This window comes from Panthera tigris, chromosome B1 (genome assembly GCF_018350195.1).
Source record: "Panthera tigris isolate Pti1 chromosome B1, P.tigris_Pti1_mat1.1, whole genome shotgun sequence".
NCBI lineage: Eukaryota > Metazoa > Chordata > Mammalia > Carnivora > Felidae > Panthera > Panthera tigris.
The window spans coordinates 80,060,773-80,084,970 of NC_056663.1; the positions used below are offsets into that span (position 1 = coordinate 80,060,773).

General features: G+C 36.9%; 1 protein-coding gene across 3 annotated transcripts in view; it reads left to right on the forward strand.

The window, feature by feature from the left end:
- The window catches only part of TTC29 (tetratricopeptide repeat domain 29), a 240,511-nt gene that overhangs the window by 118,385 nt on the left and 97,928 nt on the right, over window positions 1-24,198 (forward strand). For all 3 annotated transcript variants that reach the window (XM_015541923.2, XM_007091756.3, XM_015541922.2), the window contains exon 9: window positions 11,727-11,818. In XM_015541923.2, the coding sequence (XP_015397409.1) occupies window positions 11,727-11,818 (92 nt within the window). The remainder of the gene's footprint in view (window positions 1-11,726; window positions 11,819-24,198) is intronic.

Consider the following 24,198-nt stretch of genomic DNA (forward strand, 5'->3'; position numbering starts at 1 on the left):
CTCCCTCCACAGATAGGAAGAATTATTACTCAAGATACCATGACTAATCTAACAGTCTCAGCCTCGGATCTGCTTGTCCTCACCGAGCATAATGGGTTCGTAATGGAAACTTACTCATTAGGGAATATGATTAGATGAAACAAGCACACATTTAGTAGGGGGTTCTTACATCATTTTGAAATGTCATTTAAGCCCGCCTTTTAAGAATTTGGCCTGTTTGCTGATACTTGAATTTTCTCCAGGACTGGCTGTTAACTGAAAAAGTTTCCGTACTTTCCATTTACCATAGTTATAGTGTGCCATAGTTTTTTCCTTTATTGAATGATATTCAATGCAAAAGATAGAAAATATAATGTAATATATAATATGTGATAAACTGTAATGTATATTATGTGTAATGTATATGTTATATAATAATTTATAATAGCTTATTTTTCTTTAAGGCAAATAGCTATGTGTAATGTTCTTATGAAGACAATATATAATTATAAATACATTACTAATATAATTATAGGGGTATTATATAATATAGAAGCTCATTATATATGTTTCTGCAGGTACTTCACCACTAGTACTTTCCAAGGGCTCTTCCGTATTCATTCAGCAGTATTCAACATTAACATAAAAGTAGGAGCTAGGGGTATAATGGAGAGCAAAACAGGTATGGTTCCTGTTCTCGTGGTACTTAGGACCTAATTGGAGACAGACAAATATGTTTTTATAATTTAAAAAAATTTTTTTAATCTTTATTTTTGAGAGAGAGACAGCGTGTGAGCAGGGGAGGAGCAGAGAGAGAGAGGGAGACACAGAATCGGAAGCAGGCTCCAGGCTCTGAGCTGTCAGCACAGAGCCCGACGCAGGGCTCGAACTCACGAACCATGAGATCATGACCTGAACTGAAGTCGGATGCTTAACCGACTGAGCCACCCAGGCGCCCCAAGGGAGACAAATATTAATAAGTAGATACATATGATGCTGTGGTAAGTGCTGGAATAGCACAAGAAAGTGGTGTGTGTGTCCAGGGAGTGGAAGAGTCAGGAGTGAAGTAAGAAAGAGCAATGCAGGCAGAGGGGCGTGGAGGTGGACAGCACTGGGCTCATTCCTGATAGTGAAAGGTCTGTGTGGCTGGAGTGAGGTTCCCAGAGTCCCACACATTCCAGCAAGACATAAATGTTGACATCTCTGCACTGACAAAGTGAGTGACAATATGTGTGTGGTCAGATTAGATTTGAGTGGCACTTCATTTGATTCAGTTTGCCACCACTGTCTTTAGTCTCCATAAATAACAGACAACTGAAATTACTGGTAATGTTATCGTAGGTATAATGGAATCATTTGTCACAATCCCTTTTCATCCTCATATAAACAACAAGTGGAGTTTGAGAATATCCTAGTTTAAAAAAAACATTTTTTTCATTCAAAATCTTTTCTGCAAATGAAAACTCGAATCATTTTATAGAATCTGTTTTTGTTGGTGGGTTGCCATGGAAAGAATCAACATGTACTGTCTCTCACTGGTAAACATGGACAGGGGAAGACCTTGAAGTTACTCATTTGCCACATTAGCTCAAGAGAGCCCTTTTATCTCGCGGTGTTTCTCAGTTTTATTTTGCAGGTACAAGAAAGAGAGTCATTCAGATTACTTCAAGTAAGGGAAGCTATTGTAAAGATTCCTGATGGGTACATGCATCCTATCCCATGAATACTTGGGATCAGCAGACAGTTGCAGTTCATAGACTGAAAGATTCTTGGGAACCAGAGGACTCAGGTCAAAAGGGGCTGAGTTTTCTTATTATCCCCTTAGCAGCAGCGGTCAGTTGATTTCACTCTATTGACATAATCCAACCACTCTCTTGGTGTTCATTTATCTTGGAGCACCTCCTCACTTCTGCCATTACCAGCTGCTCAGTGGGTCTGCATTTCCTAAGATGGAGCTAACTAATCACTATAGTCTTCCACCAAGTAGAACTTTTTATGTCCGGCCACCTCGTAGATTTCTGGACTACCTTTCTTCAAGGGCCCTCTGGCAAAATATGAAACAAAGCCTCTAGTGGATTTTCCTAGCAAGAAATTGAGGGCAGGGAAAATTTTTTTTGAAGGAGCTATAAATATAACTCACATTATGATTGGGTTGTACAGGATAAATATTTTTATGCTTTCTGATTTACATCTTAGAAAATAATTGAGAATTGGAATTAAAATTCTTCATAAATATGTCTCTCATTAAAATAGTACTAAACTATAATGACTGATTTAGAAATGGCAGTTTTGGGGTGCCTGGGTGGCTTAGTTGATTAAGCGTCCAACTTTGGCTCAGATCATGACCTCTCAGTTCGTGAGTTCTAGCCCCACCCAGGCTCTGTTCTGACAGCTCAGAGCCTAGAGCCTGCTTCGGATTCTGTGTCTCCCTCTCTCTCTGCCCCTCCCCCACTCACACTCAGTCTCTCTCTCAAAACATAAGCATTAAAAAAATTGTTTTAAAGAAATGGCAGTTTTGAACAATATGTTCCAATTTATGATTCAGAAAATTTTTATTTTTTATTATTTTATTTTATTTTAAAGTTTGTTTATTTTGAGAAAGAGAGAGAGAACATGTGCATGAGCCGGGGCGGGGGGAGGTAGAGAGAGAGGGAGAGAGAGAATCCCATGCAGGTTCTGCGCTGCCAGCACAGAGCCCAGTATAGGGCTTGAACTCATGAACTGCAAGCAATGACCTGAGCCAGAACCAAGCATTTGAAAATGCAATGTGAACTCCTAGCATGTGAGAGATTAACTAAGAATTCTAATTTAGTTTACATAACTTAACGATAACCTTGAATTTTCATAAGTCTTTAAAATTTTAGGTGGTAAAATAATTGGCTATTTTTGAAGCGTGCTGATTATTGCATTTATGACAATGGCTATTTAATATGAACCCCAAACATTATAGATTCAGCTCTCCTTGCTGTAACATTTCAATTGAATGAAAGGACTCATCATTTTGTTTCTTTTAAAAAATTTTTAAAAAATAAAATTAAATAAATTTATCAGGGATTTTAAAGCCAAGGATAAATATTTGAAAACAATCAGAGCCTATCTTAAATTACTAAATATATCAATTTAGAGTTCTGAACTCCAATTAATATTTTTGGAAGAGAGAATTTTATTTTATTTTATTTTTTTTAATATATGAAATTTATTGTCAAATTGGTTTCCATACAGCACCCAGTGCTCATCCCAAAAGGTGCCCTCCTCAATACTCATCACCCACCCTCCCCTCCCTCCCACCCCCCATCAACCCTCAGTTTGTTGGAAGAGAGAATTTTAGATCGTTTGGTCCCACCCCATTATCTTCCAGACTTAGATACTGATGCTCAAGGTAACCAAGTGACCTGTCCAAAGTCACACACTGAGCTAATGGCAGAAGAGAAACTAGAACTCATACCTTTTAACATTCAGTCCTTTCTGCACTAGACCATGTAGCCTTCATATTGCGTGTTGGGCAATGTAAACCATGTGTGACAGTTACTCTAAATCATGAGTAATGCATTTCAGGAAGAGAGAGTACATACTCTAAATGGTCAGTATAAATAGTAAGGCTAGACTGTTCCTAACTTAAGAATATAGTGTCAGCAGAATGCAAAATATTTAACCACTTTTATGTGTTATAGTTTACAGAGATGCCGACTCACTTGTCCTTGTCCTCAGTGTTCATTCAATATAACATATTTGTAGGAAAGGATTACTGTATCTACTACATGTCAGATACTATGACTTTGCAAAAAAATGTATAAGAGCCTTTAAGTGATATGAGACCAGTTCTGTTTACCCCCATTTTTAACCGTCTTTTGCCATCTCTGATTGCTGGCTCCAGTAAAGTACTCTGAATGTTGTTATGGTCCAGTCTGGTCCTCAGCCTGTTACTGCAGTGCTTGTCAGAATTCATTAGCCACTGATTTCTTTGACTAATGTTGCAGTTGATTGTCTGAATCATGTTCAGACACCGTAAATGAGGCAGAAACATCCTTTCTGCTCACCAACTGTGAAATGGCTAAAGGGGGTTAGATTGCCAGAAATCAGAATAAATGTATTTCCGATAAGATTTGACGTTGATTTCAAGCTCAAGATGGCAAACTTGATTTTTTATTTCTATATTTCTTATTGCACAAGAGTCGACCTGCATCATTGCCTTTTTCTCCTCAAAGTAGTGCACTCTGTTGAGCACAGAGCCAAACTTTTGTTATGAAATGGCACAATTTTGGGTTTGTGTAGGAGATGTATAAGAAAATATTAGCTGTACTGTCTTTTTATAGTGGGCAAGGAGAAGGGGTAACAAATCCACCCTAGGTAATAGACCATAACTTCTCTACAAACAAACCTGATGGATGGCTCTTTGCTGTTTCACAGAACTTTTTGGTCCAGGTGGGTTTATTTAAACTCTTCTAGAACTCAGACAAAACTAAGAAGGAAACGTTCAAATGTGGCTAAACTGTGGGGGTTACATTCTCATTCATTTCAGAGTCTCCTGGACGACTCTATATGTTTGGAGGCTTTTAAGAGGGCAAATAGCTGTCTTTCAGCAACATCACATGGAAGAGGGATGGGCTTATTTTGTGTTGCCTCACAAAACACAACCATCATGAGCAGGTAGAAGTTACAGATTTTGCTGAACTTAACCAATAGTTGTCTCACTTACCTCTTCAATGACAGAGCGGCCAGCTTCACAAGGGGATGGTTTCGAATCATGAGAATGGTTGAGGTGAAGGCTAAATCAGGATTCCTTAACATCATCACTGTTCACATTTTGGCTGCATAATTCTTCGTTGGGGCGGGGGTGGGGGGCGGCTTCCGTGTGCACTTGCAGGGTATCTAGCAGTATCCTTGGCTTCTTCTCACTAGATGACAGTAGCAACCTTCCCAATTACGACTACATCGCATATCTCCACACACCGCCAAATATCCCCTAGGGGGTAAAATCACCCCCATTTGAAAACCACTTAGGTAAGTAAGATAAGTATTTGGGGAAATTAAACAGTTGCTTTATTCAAATCTTTAGTAGGTATTATTATTAATACCTCATCTTATTGGAACTTTATAACATCCCTTCAAGGTAGACTTTATTCATTTCCATTTTATACCTGAGGAAATAGGCTCAGAGAGACTAAGTGACTTGACACATGTCAATCAGCTCAGTAGTAGACCTGTGTGACTTGAGAGCCTATGCTATTTGAAGAAAATGTGAACACCCAGAGGGAGATTTGATTAATTATCCCATAAGGCTCCTCCAAAGCCTAGTCTATGCCCTCCGAGGAGGAGTCCCTACTGATTTCAAATATTGAATTAACTAAGGAAGAGAGCAGTAGGGGCGGTTGGTAAGTGAAAAAAGAAATGTATATAGAAAAAAAATACCAAAAATGTGAAGTAAAAGGATTATACCTCCTTGAAACTTTTGCAAAATTACAAAATTTCCATCTCAAATGGGCTAGATGTTAGAACTTACTTTATGTGGTGGATTCCATGAGTTGTTTTCCTACAGTAACAACGGGTCACCAACCAGAGCATGGGGGCCCATTTTAACTTCATGTCGCTGATCTCTATTAGTTTGAGTGGTGCATGCTCAGTGCTATGCCAGAGGGAGAAAAGAAGAATATTTCCTCTCCTTTCCCTAGACACAGGAACAACTATGCATTAATTTTTTTGAGAACTTGCATAATAGGAAGCAAGGCAGAACCTGCAGCATCTTGGATGTGACGTATTTTAACCAAACACATCGAGCAGCCTAGAAAACAGAAAGACAAAAACTATGAATAAAAAAAGTCTTGCAAAAGACTACATTTATGTGCATGTAGCATAAAGAATGAAAGTGAATAACGCACCATACCTTCAAAGCAACAATCAGATTTCTCCTTTGTAATCAAAAAGATAAATTGCAACTTGAAAGTTTATCACTTCATACCATCAATTAAAACTATGATTATTTAGTCCATGTTATCAGACAAAACATTCTATGCATGAGCCTTAAAGCAGACTTTTTATTGGACATTGTTACTTCTGTGTACTCTGGTAAAGCTTTTTCCTCATTGTATCACTCATTCTCTTCCCCAAACCTTTGTTCAAGCTGCCCTCCTCCCCACTGACCCAATCCCATCATTCCCTTAAAATGCAGATTGAATTTCTCTTCCTAAAGGAAGCCTTTCCCAGTTCTTCATTGCTCCTACACTATCTGAAATTCACTCATTTATTTATTTTATTACAGATTTTTGCCTCATCTCCTAGATACAGTAGAGACTGCACGGGGGCAGGGATTTTGTATTATTTGTTGCTGTATGCCTAGCACCTAAAAAAAGACTTGACCCATGGAAGACACTCAGTATTTGTTTAATGAATTAATGTCTTTGAACTAGATTTTTAGCCCTTTATACAGACTTATAGCACTATATAATATCAATGTCTATAAGTCTTATTGCCTTAGTAAGGTCTTTAAGAGCAAGGATATATCTATATTACACATGTAGATATGTAATATACCCTATGTACATAAAAAATATATATATCGTTTTATCTTGCAGTCACATCTAATGATCTGATGGAAAGTACTAGAAGATTACTTCGCATAATACATTGGTTCTGAAGGTTGAGCATTATGAGGAAAGCGATAATGAGAGGGAGTTACCTTTTCAGGTATCAATGACTTAGGAACACCTGATTTTCACATCTGCTGCTGCACATTTCCCTCTACCTTTTTTTCATCTTTTCATACTACTTTGATAAAGAGATTGTGGGCAAGTGTGTGAGGCTTCTAGAAAACCTGAGGTATAGAAGTAGACCCCAAAAAAGAGGTTATAAAAATCAGTACCTGCTTAAGGGATCATATCATAAGGCTGAATTTCAATAGAAGGCTGACCTTTCTTTTTCGTTTTATAACCTTTGTCCCCAATTATCCTGCCACACACTATCTGAATTGTTTCATTTCACTTCATTAGACCGCATAAAACTCCACTCAGAAGAAGTGACTTGGGGCTAGCAAGCATCCTCTTTTTATTTTTTTTATATATATATTTTTAATGTTTTTTATTTATTTTTGAGACAGAGAGAGACAGAGCATGAACAGGGGAGGGGCAGAGACAGAGGGAGACACAGAATCCGAAGCAGGCTCCAGGCTCTGAGCTATCAGCACAGAGCCTGACGTGGGGCTTGAACTCACGAACTGTGAGATCATGACCTGAGCCGAAGTCGGTCGCTTAACCGACTGAGCCACCCAGGCGCCCCAAGCATCCTCTTTTTAAAACTACAACTTTGGGGCACCTGGGTAGCTCAGTTGGTTCAGCATCCAACTTCAGCTCAGGTCATGATCTTATGGTGTGAGTTTGAGCCCCCTGTTAGGCACTATGCTGACAGCTCACAGCATGGCTCCTGCTTCAGATTCTGTCTCCCTCTCTCTCTGCCCCTCCCCAGCTTTCTCTCTCCCCTCCCCCACTCACACTCTGTCTCTCTCTCTCTAACCTTACCCCCCGCTCTGTAAAATAAATAAACATTAAAAAATTTTTTGAAAAAAAACTACAACTTCTTCTGGCAGTCATTCACGCCTAAGTATGAACTAGTTTAATCAACTACTGTCCTTCTGTCACTTAGCTGAGGAAATTTCCCTGGTGAAATACACACAAGGTTAAGGGAGTTGTGCCAAAAGGGAACAGATCAGCTGCCAAGTTATTTCAGAATTTTTCCTAAGGCAGATCTTTCTTTTACCCAACCAAAAAAGAAAAAATAATTTTTTCTCCACTTCTCTTTTCTCTTCCAAGCAGCAAACATACTAAAAATGAAAGGGTAACGTGAAGGATGATCGTAGCAACAGAACTTTTCTGTATCTTAGCTATAGTGGTGTTTATTACATGGATAGATGCATGTGATAAAATAGCCTAAAATTAACACCCACATGCAAACACACACACACACACACACACACACACACACACACATACACACACACGGGAGTGCAAGTAAAACTTGTGAAATCTGAAAAAAGTGGATGAATTTTATCAACATCAATTTCTTGGTGTGAGACCGTACTGTAGTTACATGAGATGTTGCCATTGGGGAAAGACGGTGAAGGATATATGAGAGTGCTCTGTATTATTTCTTATAATTGCATGTGAATCTACAATCATTTAAAAATATATAAAGGTTTTAAAACAAATTAACTGGAACAGTGTTTTCTTTTAACAGCTGGCTGGGCCAAAGAGCAGGGAGATGATTCCATCTAATTTGGGAGAGTTAGGCCAAGAGTGTGGTTTAAAGCAGGCTTTGGCTGTGAAAACAAATATAAGGGCCATTATTGCTGGAAGTTCTTTCTGTTTTAATGTTGTCTAAGATAAGGGGACTGTAAAAGAGGAATTGCAGAGAGATGCGGAATGAGAAAATAGAAGAAGACAAGAAGTGGGGGTCAATATAAAATAGATTATTTTCTTTTGTCCCAATCACCCTCATAACTGGAAATCCTAAACATTTAAAGGTTATATAGAACAATAGGGCGTTTGATATTAATAGACCTAATAATGACTTCTTATGTATCTGCCCTGAAAAGTACCAAAGCTCAGGCACAAAATATATTCTTATAATCTGGGAGGACAAGGCTACTTTTCTATGCTTTTTTCTCAATCTCTCTCTCTCTCTCTCTCTCTCTCTGCCTCTCTCTCACTGTCTCCCATTCACTTTGTTGACAGGTGACAATCTTGACTTAAGTCCAGTGTTCCCTCGAAGGATATTGCAGCAAGAGAAATTAATGACCCTTAAAATTTTATCTTACAGTAACAATTCTTCAAAGAATTTGTAGCATATTGCCAACATGATTCTTTTGCACATTCTCATTTTTTATGCTAAGTATTCTACTAGTTTTGTTTTTAGGTGACCAATACAAATTATCTCATTTTAAGAACCTGGGATTTTATTTGAAAATGCCTTTTCAAGTAAATCAATTTTATTCTAGTGGGAAGATGAGGCCCGTTGCCTTTAAAACTTGAAGTGAAATAGTTTTCAAAGCTTCATCTCCATTATTCACTGAAATTATTGGAACCATTTAGGTACCTATGTAGTGCTCGATTTTTGTGTGGTATATGAACTGATTTTTCTAACTTTGACAACCTTGTAATCCTACACAGTTTGGTGTTCATTGAAATTTATCTAGTAGTGTGCTTAATCATGTTTCCTTTGTCTTTTGACAAAGGTTGATTAAGTTCATTGTGAATAAAGTTTAAAGATACATAATGAATTTTCAGTTCATCAAAAGAGTTTGCATCTGAGAGTCTTTATTCTCTCCTCTTCGATTTGTGATGATAGAACTTAATCTGGATTCATTTCCAGCATATTGTGTGCCAAAGGGATATTCAACCAAGTACAGTTGATCTCTCAGATTTGCACACTGTATTTTCTCACTTGAAGTATTGAAGTATTATTCTTTGTAAAAAAAAAAAAAGACTCCACTATTTGCCTAGGGATTTGAATTGATTAATGTTTATTCACTTGTAAATTATACCTTGCCTACGTTAATTAAAAAGCAGGTAACGTAGCTTACCAGAAGATCAATATAAAACGTCTTTATTTTCAGCACAGTATTTAATCTCATGTTATTTTTCCACTTTTATGAGTTTTTCCTCTTTATTTTAACAATGTCCTTCCTATACCCCTTAGATTTAACTATATGATTCCCCAATGTGCTGAGTTTTGCCTTGTGTTCTTGCCATCCATCCACCTGTCTGCATTTACTGTCTCCCCCTAGAGTTCACATTCCTGAGGAGCAGAGGTCCTGCCTGATTTAGATGGGCTCCTCTATGGCACATTCTAGGTCTTCAGTTTGGACTTCATGTCATTCATTGTTTCCCTACTGGGCCAATAGTGAACTATGTGCTTCCTACTGCCTATGTGTTTCCTGTTTTTAGGTAAAGTGTTTGAGCTGATGTATGAACTCTCTCAAGCCACAAATTAAAGTGTCACCAGCACTGAAATATTTACCTATCATTTCTTGAACACCTACCCTCCTATCCAGAGGGTAGAGTCACATCCTCAAGGTAATGGGCGCCTGTGGGACTTACTGTGCTGCTCCAGGTGACCAGGGGCACGGGAGAGTGTGCAGTAGAAGCATGGTGTAAGCCCTGGGGAACCCTGCCTTCAGTCGTTGCTAATTTACACAGCGTATCAACCCAAACTTCTATGCCATAAGACTGTAAACGCCTTCAGGGCTGCAAGCATGTTCCCTTCTAACTAAGATTTCTTAAGGTCTAACATAGCACCTGGTACACAGTAACGATATTTGGTGAATAAACAAGTTGTTTTTGGCAAGAAATCTAATAATATTCAATCGTAAAGTTCTAAAATGTCATATATAAAAATATATCAACCAAAAAAAGACACTAGAAGGTCTCTTCCTAAATATTTTGGTATTTGGATTCAATAAGGTCTCTTATATTTACAAAATTCATGAGTTCTGCCCCTTAACTCAGAAAGGTCTATGTCAAATTGTATCAGATTTAATGTAGGTATTGTCAGGTATGCAAGACAAAGTGGAAATAATATTCTTGGGTTTATACAAAGCATATTAAGAAGCTTAAAAATAAGAATCAAAAATTTTAACTTTGTAGGTTTAAAACACTGGGTCAATATGTATCAGTAAGTTTTAATGTCAGTGTTATGTCAAGCAGTCACTTGCAAACCACACACACACACATACACACACACACACTCACACACAAACAAATGTTATGCGGTATCGTAATGGCCTCGTTGAAATTATTTCCCAAATGTTAACTTTAAGAAAGTAAAGTCAAATGTCAACACTGCCTCTAATACTTAAATCTTCAAAGCTGCCTAAGTCGGGCAGTAGCATAAAGCACGTATTTATGTCCTCCCTCACCCTGCCTCTCTCTCCAAATGCTGTCAAATGACTTTCACTAATTCTGTCTTAGAAAATGTGCAAAAAGGATTTCCATAGAGGTCTTTGGAGATTTCCTGTGTCCTCATGTGTGTAATAGGTTAGGTCAAGTAACAATGAAGGAAGAAGAAAGAATAGGAATTTTGTTTTACATATTTTCCTCCTTCTGGTCATTGAGAGAAAAAGAATAAAAAGGAAAATTATACCATAAAGTTGATGTCAGTGTTAAATTAAATTAAGATCATATGTTTGGCTATGGCAGCCATAATATTTTGATTATTGAAGAGATTGTTGGTAATGAAGTACATTTTTAAGAAATATTTTTAGTGTATACTGACTACATGTACAAACTGTGAGATATGCATCTAATAAAATGATAGATTTAGAAATTGCTTAGCACCTAAATTCACACTTTACAAAACCGCTATTTATAGAAAGAACGTGATAGTTAAGCTACCACAGTAGAATATTGTAATCTGCCTTACATTACCTTAGATAATAGTACCATATTTTAAAATAATGTTGTAAACCATTCAATTATTTATTCACACCTAAGTTATATAAATTGGAAAATTTTGGATTGTGCAGGAAAAGAATTATTTTTATAAAAGTAAGACTTCACTGTCATGGCTTAAAGAGTTTGCTGTGAAACAAGTTATACTATGGATAAAAATAAACCAAACCAACATGAATTTTTAATACACAAAAAAATATTTTATGGAGACATTAAAAACAGCTATTAATTTTAATCTTTTCTGTTATGAAATGAAAACATCAGTGAATCTGGCCATGCTGTATGTTTAATACATATTTCTTTTCCTGATAGGTCCTTAACACTTACAGTAAAATCTCCATAGACCTGGAAGATGATCTCAGCCTGGGGAGAGCCTATGAAGCAATAGCCAAGGTCCTGCAGAGGTAAGTTAGCACATCCTTGTCTTGCTGTCACTGTGAATTCACTCAGCTGTGAAAGACTTAAATTGTTTGAGGTCTGTCGCTTTCCATTACTGCCTGCTTAAATTTTAAGCAGTGCCCTTCTTAAGTGACCCTTTCATCGTAAGTTATTTTAAACCAATGTGGTATCTTAAAATATGCACCTAAACTCTCCTTTGTCTATTCCTCCTTTGTACTATTTTATTTTTGATTTTCTGTGAGTTTAGTGACGACCTTGAATGAAAGGGAAAAATCAGGTCACATCTCACAGGTTAAAAAAGCAGAGAACGCAGAAATATATAGTACGCTTCAGTAACTTGGCTCACCCTAACCTTTCGAGATCTCTTCTTTGAGGAAAGTTTTCATTTATGTTTCAATCTTGCTTCTTCCATTAAGACATCTGTCTTTGAGCATCCATATCTGGGTAAACACCAGAATGCAAAAACAATATTCCCAATATCTCATTTAAAACAGAAAATTTAATAAAAGTATACCTGAACAACTTCTGATACAAATTTTTCCATGGAAAGCACATGATTTGCCCTTCACTCATTTTATTGTTATTGTTGTGTACTCCATTTAATTATTGCACTATGTTCTAACATTATGATTTAATTCAAGATAGAATAAGAATAAGAACAGTTATTAAAATTAAGACCGTGGTTTTGGGTATGTGATCTTATACCCAATGTCTAGCTTTTTAATAATGGTAGTAGTAGCAGTAAGACGAAGAAGAAAAAGAAGAGATATAGATTGTGTCAAGTTCTAATTTCTATATTTCAGCTGCAAACACATACAAGGTAGTGTTTTAAAAGATAAAATTGTTATTTAAGAGGCATTTAAGGGGTGCCTGGGTGGCTCAGTTGGTTGAGTGTCCAATTCTTGATTTTGGCTCAGGTAATGATCTCACAGTTCACAGGATCAAGCATCATGTTGGGCTCTGCGCTGACAGCCTGCTTGGGATTCTCTCCCCGCCCCCTGCCCCTCCCCTGCTTACACAGGCATTCTCCCTCCTCTCTCCTCTCTCTCTCTCTCTTTCTTAAAATAAACATTTTTTTTAAAAGGCATTTAAAAGATTAAATGCCTGGGGCGCCTGGGTGGCTTAGTCGGTTGAGTGTCCAACTTTGGCTCAGGTCATGATCTCGCGGTTTGTGAGTTTGAGCCCCACATCAGGCTCTGCACTGATAGCTCAGAGCCTGGAGCCTGCTTCAGATTCTGTGTCTCCCTCTCTCTCTGCCCCTCCCCCACTTATGCTCTGTCTCTCTCTGTCTCTCAAAAATGAATAAATGTAAAAAAAAAATTTTAAGATTAAATGCCTAATGAACTAAAAGTACATCTTCATTATATAATTACCATTGCCAATATAGTAATCATTAATTATTAAATAAGTTAATTGAATATTAAAATACCAATGCCAATGAAATGAAACGTATAGTACAAAATACCAAATAAAAGGCAATACAGTCATTACTGCATAAATGGTTAAGGATACAGACATATTTATAAGGAAAATAAGGATATTTACTCTAGGAAAGCAGGGCCAGCCATGAGTAAAGCAAGCAACTCATGAGTGTTGTGGTTCTTCCAAGTAGAGATCAGTAACTAGTCCATGGAAAACCAACCCAATTATCCCTTAAATTTTTACTTTCCACATAACACCTGGAAAAAAGTAGGGGTTTGAACACAAAGAAGACATTTATAAGTTTTCAGTTTAATGTCTCTTTGTAACACACCAACTCTGTGCCATTTGGTGCAGTTCATTTTGATTATTAAAATTACAATAAAAATTATGCTTGGTTTGCGAACATTATTCATTCTGGAGACATGCTTGTAAGCCAAACCACTCGTATATCAAAGTGAATTTCAAGAACCAATGCCTCAGTTGTAATCATGTGATATCCAGCATCAGGTACTACTCATATTGCAAGACATAACTCATTTATCAAGTTAAAATTTATTAGAAATGTTTGCTCGTCCTGCGGAACACTCACAGAACAAGTTACTCTCAATCCAAGGTTTTTCTCTACTTGACTCTGCTGTTAATACTGCCCAGAATCAGTAGAAAATGGCTGAAGTTTTTGTCTTGCTTTGTAGTAGCAGACCTGGTCTAAGCCTGTACAGTTAAATAAATGCATCCCTTAACATGTTTATAAAATAATTCTTATAAAATGACATGTGTTCCAACATAACTAAAAAGATAAAACTCCAGGGGAAAACATTTCCTTTTATAAACAGATATTGAGTACTTCCTATGTCATAAATGTTGTCCTTTGGTTACTGATAGTCTTTATTTTTTAAACTTCTGGATACATGAGGTTGCCTTAAAATAATTCTCACCTGTAAAAAACAGACACCTTGCTTGGAATATTTTAGTCTCTGGTCAACGATTTGAATTCCTGGTCCATATAGTAAAAGCTAAGGGGAGAGTTGAACAATTATCTGGTAAATAATGGCAACAACAACAACAGACAGACAATTTAATGTTTTAATTTGGCTGCTTAAGTGTTATTTGGGGTTTAGATGCGGAACAGGATACAGCTATTTTGATAGCCCATAAAGTAGGGTGTGTTTTTGTAGGAATGGGGACAATTCTATTCCAACAGTCTAACAGTCTAAGAACCTGCCTTGGGGCAAGCATACAATAGGCAGGAAGATTGATCCCCACCTCACTTTCATACCAAATGAAACAAATTCCACTTATAAAAATTCCCATCTACTACTAAGTAACAATGAAGCCATCGACGATTTCTATGGTAGACATGGGTTCCTAGTTTTATCATGTTATGCAATACACAAAAGAGCACAGGAGATGCTTCTTCTGGGGCCGTAGGGAAGAAGTACTGCAGGGACACTGTAAGTTTTCCAATCCACATCTGCCATTCTGCCATGTAGCTGGTAGTTATGGAGTGGCGCTCAGGGGGGTAGAAGCCTCAGCATATTCTTTTACCATTTATGTAAAATAACTCAAGAAAGAGACAGATGTTTCAAAAACAAAAGTCCTCTTCAGGTGGACAGCATATCCTAGATATCTAAGAAGCCTTATTACATCAAGTCCACTGATTACTAAAAATGCATTGATACAGATATTGTGGTCATTTAAAAAAAAATTCTCTTTAAGGGCTCAGTGTTCTTTGATACACACACACACACACACACACACACACACACACACACACACACATCTATCTCTTTCATAGTCACAAACTGCCCTCAGATTAGCAGCAACATGCAAGAAATGAAGAACAACCAAAATAGGGGAAATTATGGTAGTGGTGGCAGAAAAATAAATCAAGCTGCATATGAGCTTCACATCTTCTCTAAATCTTTTTCCGAACCTGTACAATTGCACAAGTTTCACTAATGGTAGCCCTATCTCTATAAATATATTTTATCTCTTAAGGAAATGGAAGAGGATAGCCATGACTAGCGTAAGTGTATGTCTAAGGCTATCAGCTGAGTGTGCATGAAAGGTGAATAATCTTTAAGGCTAGAAGCTTCTAAAATGCTTATAAGAATTTATTCTGAGCCTTCGATTGAAAAACACACCATGTTCCCTCAAGACTAAGGACTTGGTAATACAGAATTGTCCATTTGGTAATGCTGGACCCAGCCATGCCATTAGAGTTATTGATGAAGGTTTTAATAGTGAACAGGATGTGTTATTTTTGCTGTAGTTCTGAATAATATTAATTGCACAGGGGGTTAAGGGGCAAAACAAAAAATAAGCATTACAATGCCTTCCCCCCCCAACACTTGTAATACTAGAAGAAAAGGGGGGGTTGATATTCTAAAATGATAACAATTGTGTATGACACAGCTATAAAAGCCAGAATTATGGTCCATAAAACAAAGAGAGAATGAGTTGAGAAATTACCAAGTAAATATTATTATTACACAGACAATTTGAGTAAATACAGAGAGCAAAATTCCTCAATTTTCTTTACGGCATTTTTTTGCCTCATTTACTGAAATAACTCATTTTACTGAAATGCCACACTCTCCAAATAATCAGGGTGACTTTTGAAAAGAATCTAGGGGGAAGAAAATCACAAAAATGAGAATTATTCAAGACATATTGGTCACAACTAGCCTACCTCTGGGTTTATTCCATACTCGTTGTGAATTTTCTTGCAAACTCGGGTTAAATTATTTCCTAGGAAACTTTCCACAGTGGAGATCTTTCAATCAATCAGTACAAAGTTTCAAGTGTGAAAATTACCTTTCTGTTATAGCTGGAAATTAATTTCTCTTTGCTTGAGAGAAATGACATGCCCTAGTAATTTTCATATATTCTTTAAAATGGAACATCCAGGCTTTGATGCGAAATTTCCTAAAAATGACCCCCCAAAAATACATCAAAACATTTCTATTAATTCATGAAATTAAGAATAGCTTTTTACATTTTCTCCTGTCACTGATTCCATTTGCCTTATTACTTTCATCTGTGGCCCACAAACTTGGTGGCACAATCAACAAACCCCTTAGTGGCTGTTTCATCTCTGCTCTATTTGATTTCTTCTCTCTGAGTAAATGATTAAGTTTTCATGCATTGGTTCAACCAAAATCTATGTTCACTCAACCACATCCTTTATTGATTACTTCTACTGCAAACAGTAGGCCAAGTGTGATATACATAATTGGACAGTTGTCAGGGGATGTGGGTGTTAACAGTCCTGTTTTCCCAGTTGGAAACTGGAATCACCTTGATACACAAATATTCTGCACTGTTTCATTCTCATCCTTTGGACCGAGGAGTCCTGTTCCTCAGAATATATGTTTTTAACTCTCTAAGGTCTGGTTGAATGAATTTAATGATTATACCATATAATATGCTGTTCAAGTTGCACCTGTGCACTGCCTATAGAAAACTGGAATTAATATTTGTCTAACATTTTAACCTTGTCCTTTAACTTATACAAATTATCTGTGGCTTTTCTATAAGAAAATATTTTATTCTTTCCCTTCCAAAGAAAGACTGGTTTCTAAACCTATTGCTACCTTTGAAATTTGGAAATCCTGTAAGCAATACATAATGTTTATATTTCAGATGCTAGAGTAACAATTCTGCTGGCTGTAGCACTGTGCATTCATTGAGTGAAGCATATAATTTATAACAGAAAGAATTTTTCTCTAGCATTATTTGTTGAGAGCAAGTTCCAGATAATTTTAGATGTGTGGGAAATCTGTCACTCCTTTGGGAGAGAAACAACTGGACTCACCCACCCAGCAATAGTTCTGTTTATACTACTTTGTATTTCTTGCTCGCCGAACTTGGTTTTTTGTTTGTGTATGTTGATTTAACAATCCTCAGCAGGCCAAACCTAATCCAAAATGTACTTCCATCAAAAATACATCAGCTTTTAGGAACATGAACATAAATAACCTCCAGTGAGTCCATTTTAAGTAAATAAAAATAATAATTTTTCCCTGAGGTTTTAAAGTGATATGCAAAGAAGTCTCTATTTTTTTTTCTTATTTCATCAATTTTTTGTTGTTGAATATTACAGTCCAAGAAAGAGCTTGGAGAGTTCGCATCAATTTGATAAAACATTTTTAGTCCTAGAAATCCACAAGTTTTGCTCAAAATTCTAAATAGTGTACTTTTTTATTTATTAATAATTTTATACTCTCCAGCTCTCTCAATACCATTTTAGTTGTTCCACAAAATAAATATTTAAATTAGTAAATGCACCTCTCACGGTGCCTTACTCCATGTCTGCAATTTGAAATATTCCTCAAACAATTCATAATTTTTCTGGAGAATTGAGCTATGCCTAAATGTGGAAGAAAATTATTCATGATTGTGTTATGAAAAAATGAGAACAGAATCATAAACAGCAATATCCACAACTTTAAGAATGTGAAATTCCATCCTATTTCTGATATGTAGAACATTCTTTTACCAACAAGAAAGGAAAAAAAGAATGCCTGATAGTACCTGGCACTCAAGGAAGCCAAAAAAAAAAAGTGTTAATTCTTTGACCCTGCCCCCTAAAAGCCAGACACCAGAACCTTATGTGCTGTCTTGCAGAGTGTACGTTGACATTGTGGCATTTAATTCATTGCAAAATGGAAGATTTTCAAAAAGTAATGCGTAGCTAAATTGACTTTTCTTCTCAGCTGGTGGTAGACAATATCAGGTAGAGAGCTGTGGATATGACAGCTTTCTATTTCACTGAGGTAATAATAATACTGGCTGTCATTTATTGAGTCACTACCATGTTTCAGGCTATACATGTATGTAATTTTTCATCTGCAACAAGTTATGGCTGTTTTAAAATTGAGGAAACTGAAGCTGAGAAAGAATGCAGATGTGATCAGAGTTACATCTAAGAGGCCAATCTGGGTTTCAAGCCTGGATCTTTCTAATAGCTACCATAACACACTGTGACTTTGAAACAATACAACTTATTTTTGCAAGCACACCACAGCTTACCTATGAAAATAAACGTTACCCTCATCAAATCTTAGGAGGTTATGCAAGTTGATACCTATAATCCTGACACTACCTATTTAAATTATACTCTTTTGAAATGCTTTCTGAGTTTGTGGTATATTCTTTTGAGTGTGTATGTGTGTGTGTATATATATATCTTCATTCAAAATAGCATCAAAATAGAATCACATCATTGTTTGAGAGGTGGGTTTGATCTCTAGAAACAGCCAAAAGGATTTAGAGTCACATTTAGAAAACACAGTAAATAATCTCTATGGGTAACATGATTTTTGAAACAAAACTCATTAAATTACTTATGAATGCTTTATACCACTGTACTATGCAGCAGTTTTTCGAAAAATTGCCATTAGCCTTATCATTAGATGACATCACTTGGAGGAAATTATCTTCCTTTGCATGCTTGGTAGGTCTTGGACAGCTGTAAATATGGGTGGAAAGATTAGGGCTTGAAATATAATTTGCCAGACATATGCATATAGGGGTTAGGGCATGGTGTGGTAGGAAATGAAATTGCCCATAGTAAGCTTTTAATGGAGGGGAAATGAATGCCTGGGGCAGGACTCTGGAAACAGCCAACTTTGGATAGTCAACAATCTCAATGCCAGTAAGCTATCTGGGTAAATGAGAGATACAGGGAAAGTGAGAGAATAGAGATTGGTCAAGAGTTCTAGATGCTACAGAGAAAGAAACATTTAGGAAAATATGAGACAGTTAACAGCAGCAACTCCCAACTTGTGCTGAAGATCTATGTAAGTTTGAAGGAGAAAGAAACATGGGAGGACCTGTGAATCTATAAGCACACTAAACATTTTATGCAGTTCAAAATTCAAAGATGTTTCACATAATACATATTACAATTTTTCAAATTCATATAGATGCTTGGAGGTCACCACTGTGTTCACTGGATTTGTCTCCAAATCTGTTTTGCTCCCTTTTAAGACTATATTTACCCCAAAACACTAGACTTACTCTTATAAAAATATTCAAATAAATATGCTTTAAGTTTCAAACTGCTGTAGACAGTTCATAGTACCTATCACAGTTAATTCTATGTACAAATGTTTATATTGATCTCTCCAAATTGACAGTGAAACACTTTAAGGGCAGGAACCATATTCCCCAACAACTAGCACATTCTAGGGCATTTGATAGTCTCTCAACAAAATTACTGAAATAAAAAGATGTTCTTGATGTTACGGAAATATCCAGGAGACAGGAATTGACAGTCATGGACTCCAAACATCCAATTACTGATGTTCTTGAAAGTTACCTGGAAACTTAATTTTTATAAGTACTGCACAGGTGTTTCCCTTCTCAAATTTTCAACCATTCTTTTATTTAAAAATATATGAAGGCCTAGTCTATTCTAAGCACTCTGTTAGTAACTATATGTCATTTTAAACATTTTGCCAGTATATATGTAACACTTCTATAGATCACTTTAATGACATCCAAGATTTCACAGCTAAGGGACACTTGCAAGAACAAACTACCATTTACCTTTATAAACTTTTTACGGGTTTTATTAAAAAATATAACAGCTTTATTGAGATATAATTCATATACCATATAACTCACCCCTCTTTTTTGACATTTGAAGACTAGTTTTATTAAATATTTAGTATAGATCAAAGACTATGGGATAATGATGCAGTTGTTCCTCGGAGCTGCTGTGTTTATTTCCATACAGATCATAGAAAAATAGCATGTAGACTAAATGTTTAATTTTAGTCGGTGTTTAAAGGCAACTTGAGGGAGAGCATCCAATATGGTGGCATATGAAGGTCCTGAACTCACCCCGCATAGATACACTGAATCTATAGCTACATATGGAATAATTCCCTCTGAAAAAGACCTGAAAACTAGCTGAATAGCTCCTTTACAAAAATGGCAAAAGGGCCACATCTAGATTGGTGGGAGAGGCTGAGAAGCATTCTCACCAAAACCCCACCCACAGCATGGTGACCCACAATCAGGAGTGATCTCACAAATCTTCAAATTCTCCCTGAGGGATGAGGGGTTCATGCCCCACATTAGGCACCCCAATCCCTGAGACTGGCAATGGAGAGACAAACCCCCAAAATGTCTGGCTTTGAAAAACAATGAGGCTCACATCCAGGAAACCGAAAGAGCTATAGGGAACTAGAGTACTTCTCTTAAAGAGCTTGAATGCAACTTACTTACCCCAGGGACCAGCACAAAAGTTGCAGTCTGAAAAGTTTATAGATTATATGTGGTTTGCTCATCTTAAAGCATATGCTAGAGGGGCAAAGGCCTATGGGACTCTGTCCAGGAGCAGAGGCACTGGTAGGTGCCATTTTTTCACTCTCTCTCTACCTTGATAGCTCCAGCAAGTGTGCCCTGGCCCTGTGCTCTCTTGCTTCTTTGCTAAAACTGTTGGGCACATACAGCATACATAGGAGATGCTCCAATCATCTGGCTCTTATAGCCAGAGGAGAGAGGCCTGCATTTCTGGAACACATGGGACTGTAACAGAGAGACGGTTCTTGGCAGGCTAACATCCACAGCACTACAGAGACAGAAGACTGAAACATACTCCCAGTCTTTCTGGGAAAGAGGCATACTTACTTGTTCTGGAACTTAAGGCTGAGGGGCAGACTTCAAGTTTGCCACCTACCTAGAGGCCACAGAGGTACTCTCAGGGAATGTAGACATGGGGGAGGTGGGGGCATCTTTGTTCATTCCATCCTTTGTGCCTTGCTACAGGGCACTGGTGCCTCGTGGAAAGGAGCTTATACAATTACCTGAAGCCCCAAGTTTTGCTACTGTTACCAGGGAACACCTCCAGGCCATCTGGTCTGAAGGCCAGCAGGGTTTATAATGATAGCCCCACAGGACTATATATATTTGAGTACTCTAAAGCTGCTGCCTGAGTGTCTGGCTTCCAATAAGTCTGAAACTAGGTGCTGACTGAGATCTCTCTCAGGACAACATTGACCAACAAGGTTCATTTCCTATACAAGGCCAGTCCTTCAAGGCTGAGAGAGGTAGTGTTTCACCTAGTACATAGAAACAGAGTCTCAAGAAAACTGAGAAAACCTCTAGAGGACTATGATCCAAATGAATGAGCATGATAAAACCTCAGAAAAAAATTCAGTGAAATGGAAATAAGTAATTTACTTATTAAAAGAGTTAAAAGCAGTGGTAATTAAGACACTCAACGACTTGGGAGAAGAATGGATGAACACAGTGGGAAACTTCACAAAGAGATAGAAAATACAAGAAAGCACAGGAGGAAACAAAAGTCACAGGGCCAAAGAATACAATAACTGAAGTGTAAAATAAACTAGAGTGGTTCAGCATCAGACTAGATGAAGCAGAGGAAAGGATAAGTGATCTAGAAGACAGGGCAGTAGAACTCACCCAAATAGAGCAGCAAAAAGAAGGAAGAATTTTCAAAAGTAAAAGATAGCTTAGAAGACCATTGAGACAACAACAAACAGAATAACAGTTATAATGTAAGAGTCCCAAAAGGAGAAGAGAGAGATAAAGTGGGAGAAAACTCATTTGAAGAAATAACTGCTGAAAACTTACCTAACATGGGGAAAAAACAGACAGGATTCTCTATATCCAGGAATCCTAGACAAATTCAAATAAGATGATACCAAAAAATTCACACCAAGACACATAATTGAAATATCAAAAGTTAAAGAGAAAATTTTAAAAGGAGTAAGAGAAAAACAAGTTGTTTTTTCAACTTGAGAAACAAGAGAAACCCCAAAAGACTACCAGTAGATTTTTCAGCAGAAACTTTGCAGCTGAGAAGGGAGGCAAACAATATGTTCAATTGTGCTGAAAGGGAAAAAGTTCCGGCCAAAAATGCTTCACCCAGCAAGGTTATAATTCTGAATTGAAGGAGAGATCAAAAATTTTCCAGACAAGCAAAAGCTAGAGAAATTCACTATCATAAACTGGCTTTACTAGAAATGTTAAAGGGACTACTTTAACCTGAAAAAAAGGCATTAATTAGTAACAAGTGAACATATTAAAGTATAAATCTCACTGGTAAAGGTAAATATGTAGTAAAGGTAATGAGTTAGTCACTGATAAAACTCATATAAAGGTTAAAAGACAAAACTAGGGGCCTGGGTGGCTTAGTCGGTTAAGCATCCAACTTCAACTCAGGTCATGATCTTGTGGTTTGTGGGTTCGAGCCCCGCGTTGGGCTCTGTGCTGACAGCTCAGAGCCTGGAGCCTGCTTTGGATTCTGTGTCTCCCCTCTCTCTGTCCCTCCCATGCTCATGCTCTGTTTCTCTCTGTCTCTCAATAATAAATAAATGTTAAAAATTTTAAAAGACAAAACTAGTTAAGGGGTGCTTAAGGATCTGACTCTTGATTTTGGTTCAAGTCATGATCTCACAGTCATGGGATCGAGCCCCATGCTCACCATGGAGCCTACTTGGGATTCTTTCTCCCCATCTCTCTCTGCCCCTTCCCTGTGGTCTCTCTCATTCTCTATCTCTAAAAAAAGACAATACTAGTTAAAATAACTACAATAATCTCTTAAGAATGCAAAAATAAAAAGATGTAAAATGTGACATCAAAAACATTAGACATGGGGGGGGAGGAAAAGTGTAGTTTTAGTTTTAGTTTTAGTTTTAGTTGCCATCAACTTAAAACAAGCTGTTATATACACAGGCTATTATATGTGCCCCTCATGGTAACCACAAAGCAAAAACCAATAGTAAATACACAAAAGATAATAAGAAAGGAATCTAAGAATAACACTAAAGAAAGTCATCAAACCATAAGGGAAAAGATCAAGAGAAAAAGACAGGAACACAGAGGAATTACAAAGCAGCCAGAAAATAGTTAACAAAATGGCAATAAACACACACCTATGAATAATTACTTTAGATATAAATGGGCTAATTTATACAACCAAAACACAAAGTGTGACAAAACAGATAAAAACAAAACAAAACAAAACAAGACCCACCTACATGTTGTCTACAAGAGACTAACTTTAGATGTAAGGATACACACAGACTGAAAGTGAAGGGATAAAAAAGATGTTTCATACAAATGGAAAGCAAAAGAAAGCTGGGGTAGTTATGCTTACAAAATAGGCTTAAAAGAGACTGTAATAAAAGACAAAGAATGAATTATATAATGATAAAGGGGTCAATCCAACAAGAGGATATAACATTTGTAAATATTTATGCACCTAAATATATAAAGCAAATATTAACAGACCAAAAGGGAGAAATTGACAGCACTACAACAAAAGTAGGGGACTTTATTGCCTCACTTACATCAATAGATAGATCATTCGGACAGAAAATCAATAAGGAAACATCATCCTTAAATGACACTTTAGACCAGTTGGACATAATAGATATATACAGAACATTCCATAAAAAGCAGCAGAATACACATTCTTCTCAAGTGCACAGGGAATATTCTTCACAACAGATCATGTGTTAGAGTACAAAACAAGCCTCAATAAATTTAAGAGGATTGAAATCAAATAAAGCATCTTTTCTGACCACAATGGTATGAAACCAGAAATCAATTACAGGGAAAAAAAAAACAGAAAAATCACAAATGTGTAGCAATAAAACAACATGCTACTGAACAACCAGTGGCCCAATGAAAGGAGAAATTAAACGAGAAATCAAAAAAGTGAATGTGATACACCACATTAACAAAATGAATGATAAAATCATATGATCATCTCAATAGTGGCAGAAAAAAACATCTGACAAAATTCAACATCCATTTAGATAACACTCCCAAGGAAGTGAGTATAGAGGGAATGAACCTCAACATAGTAAAGACTATATGTGAAGCCCACAGCTAATATTATACTCAATGGTGAAAATCTGGAAGCTTTTCCTCTAAAATGGGGAAAAAGACAAGGATGCCCATTCTCACCACTTTTATT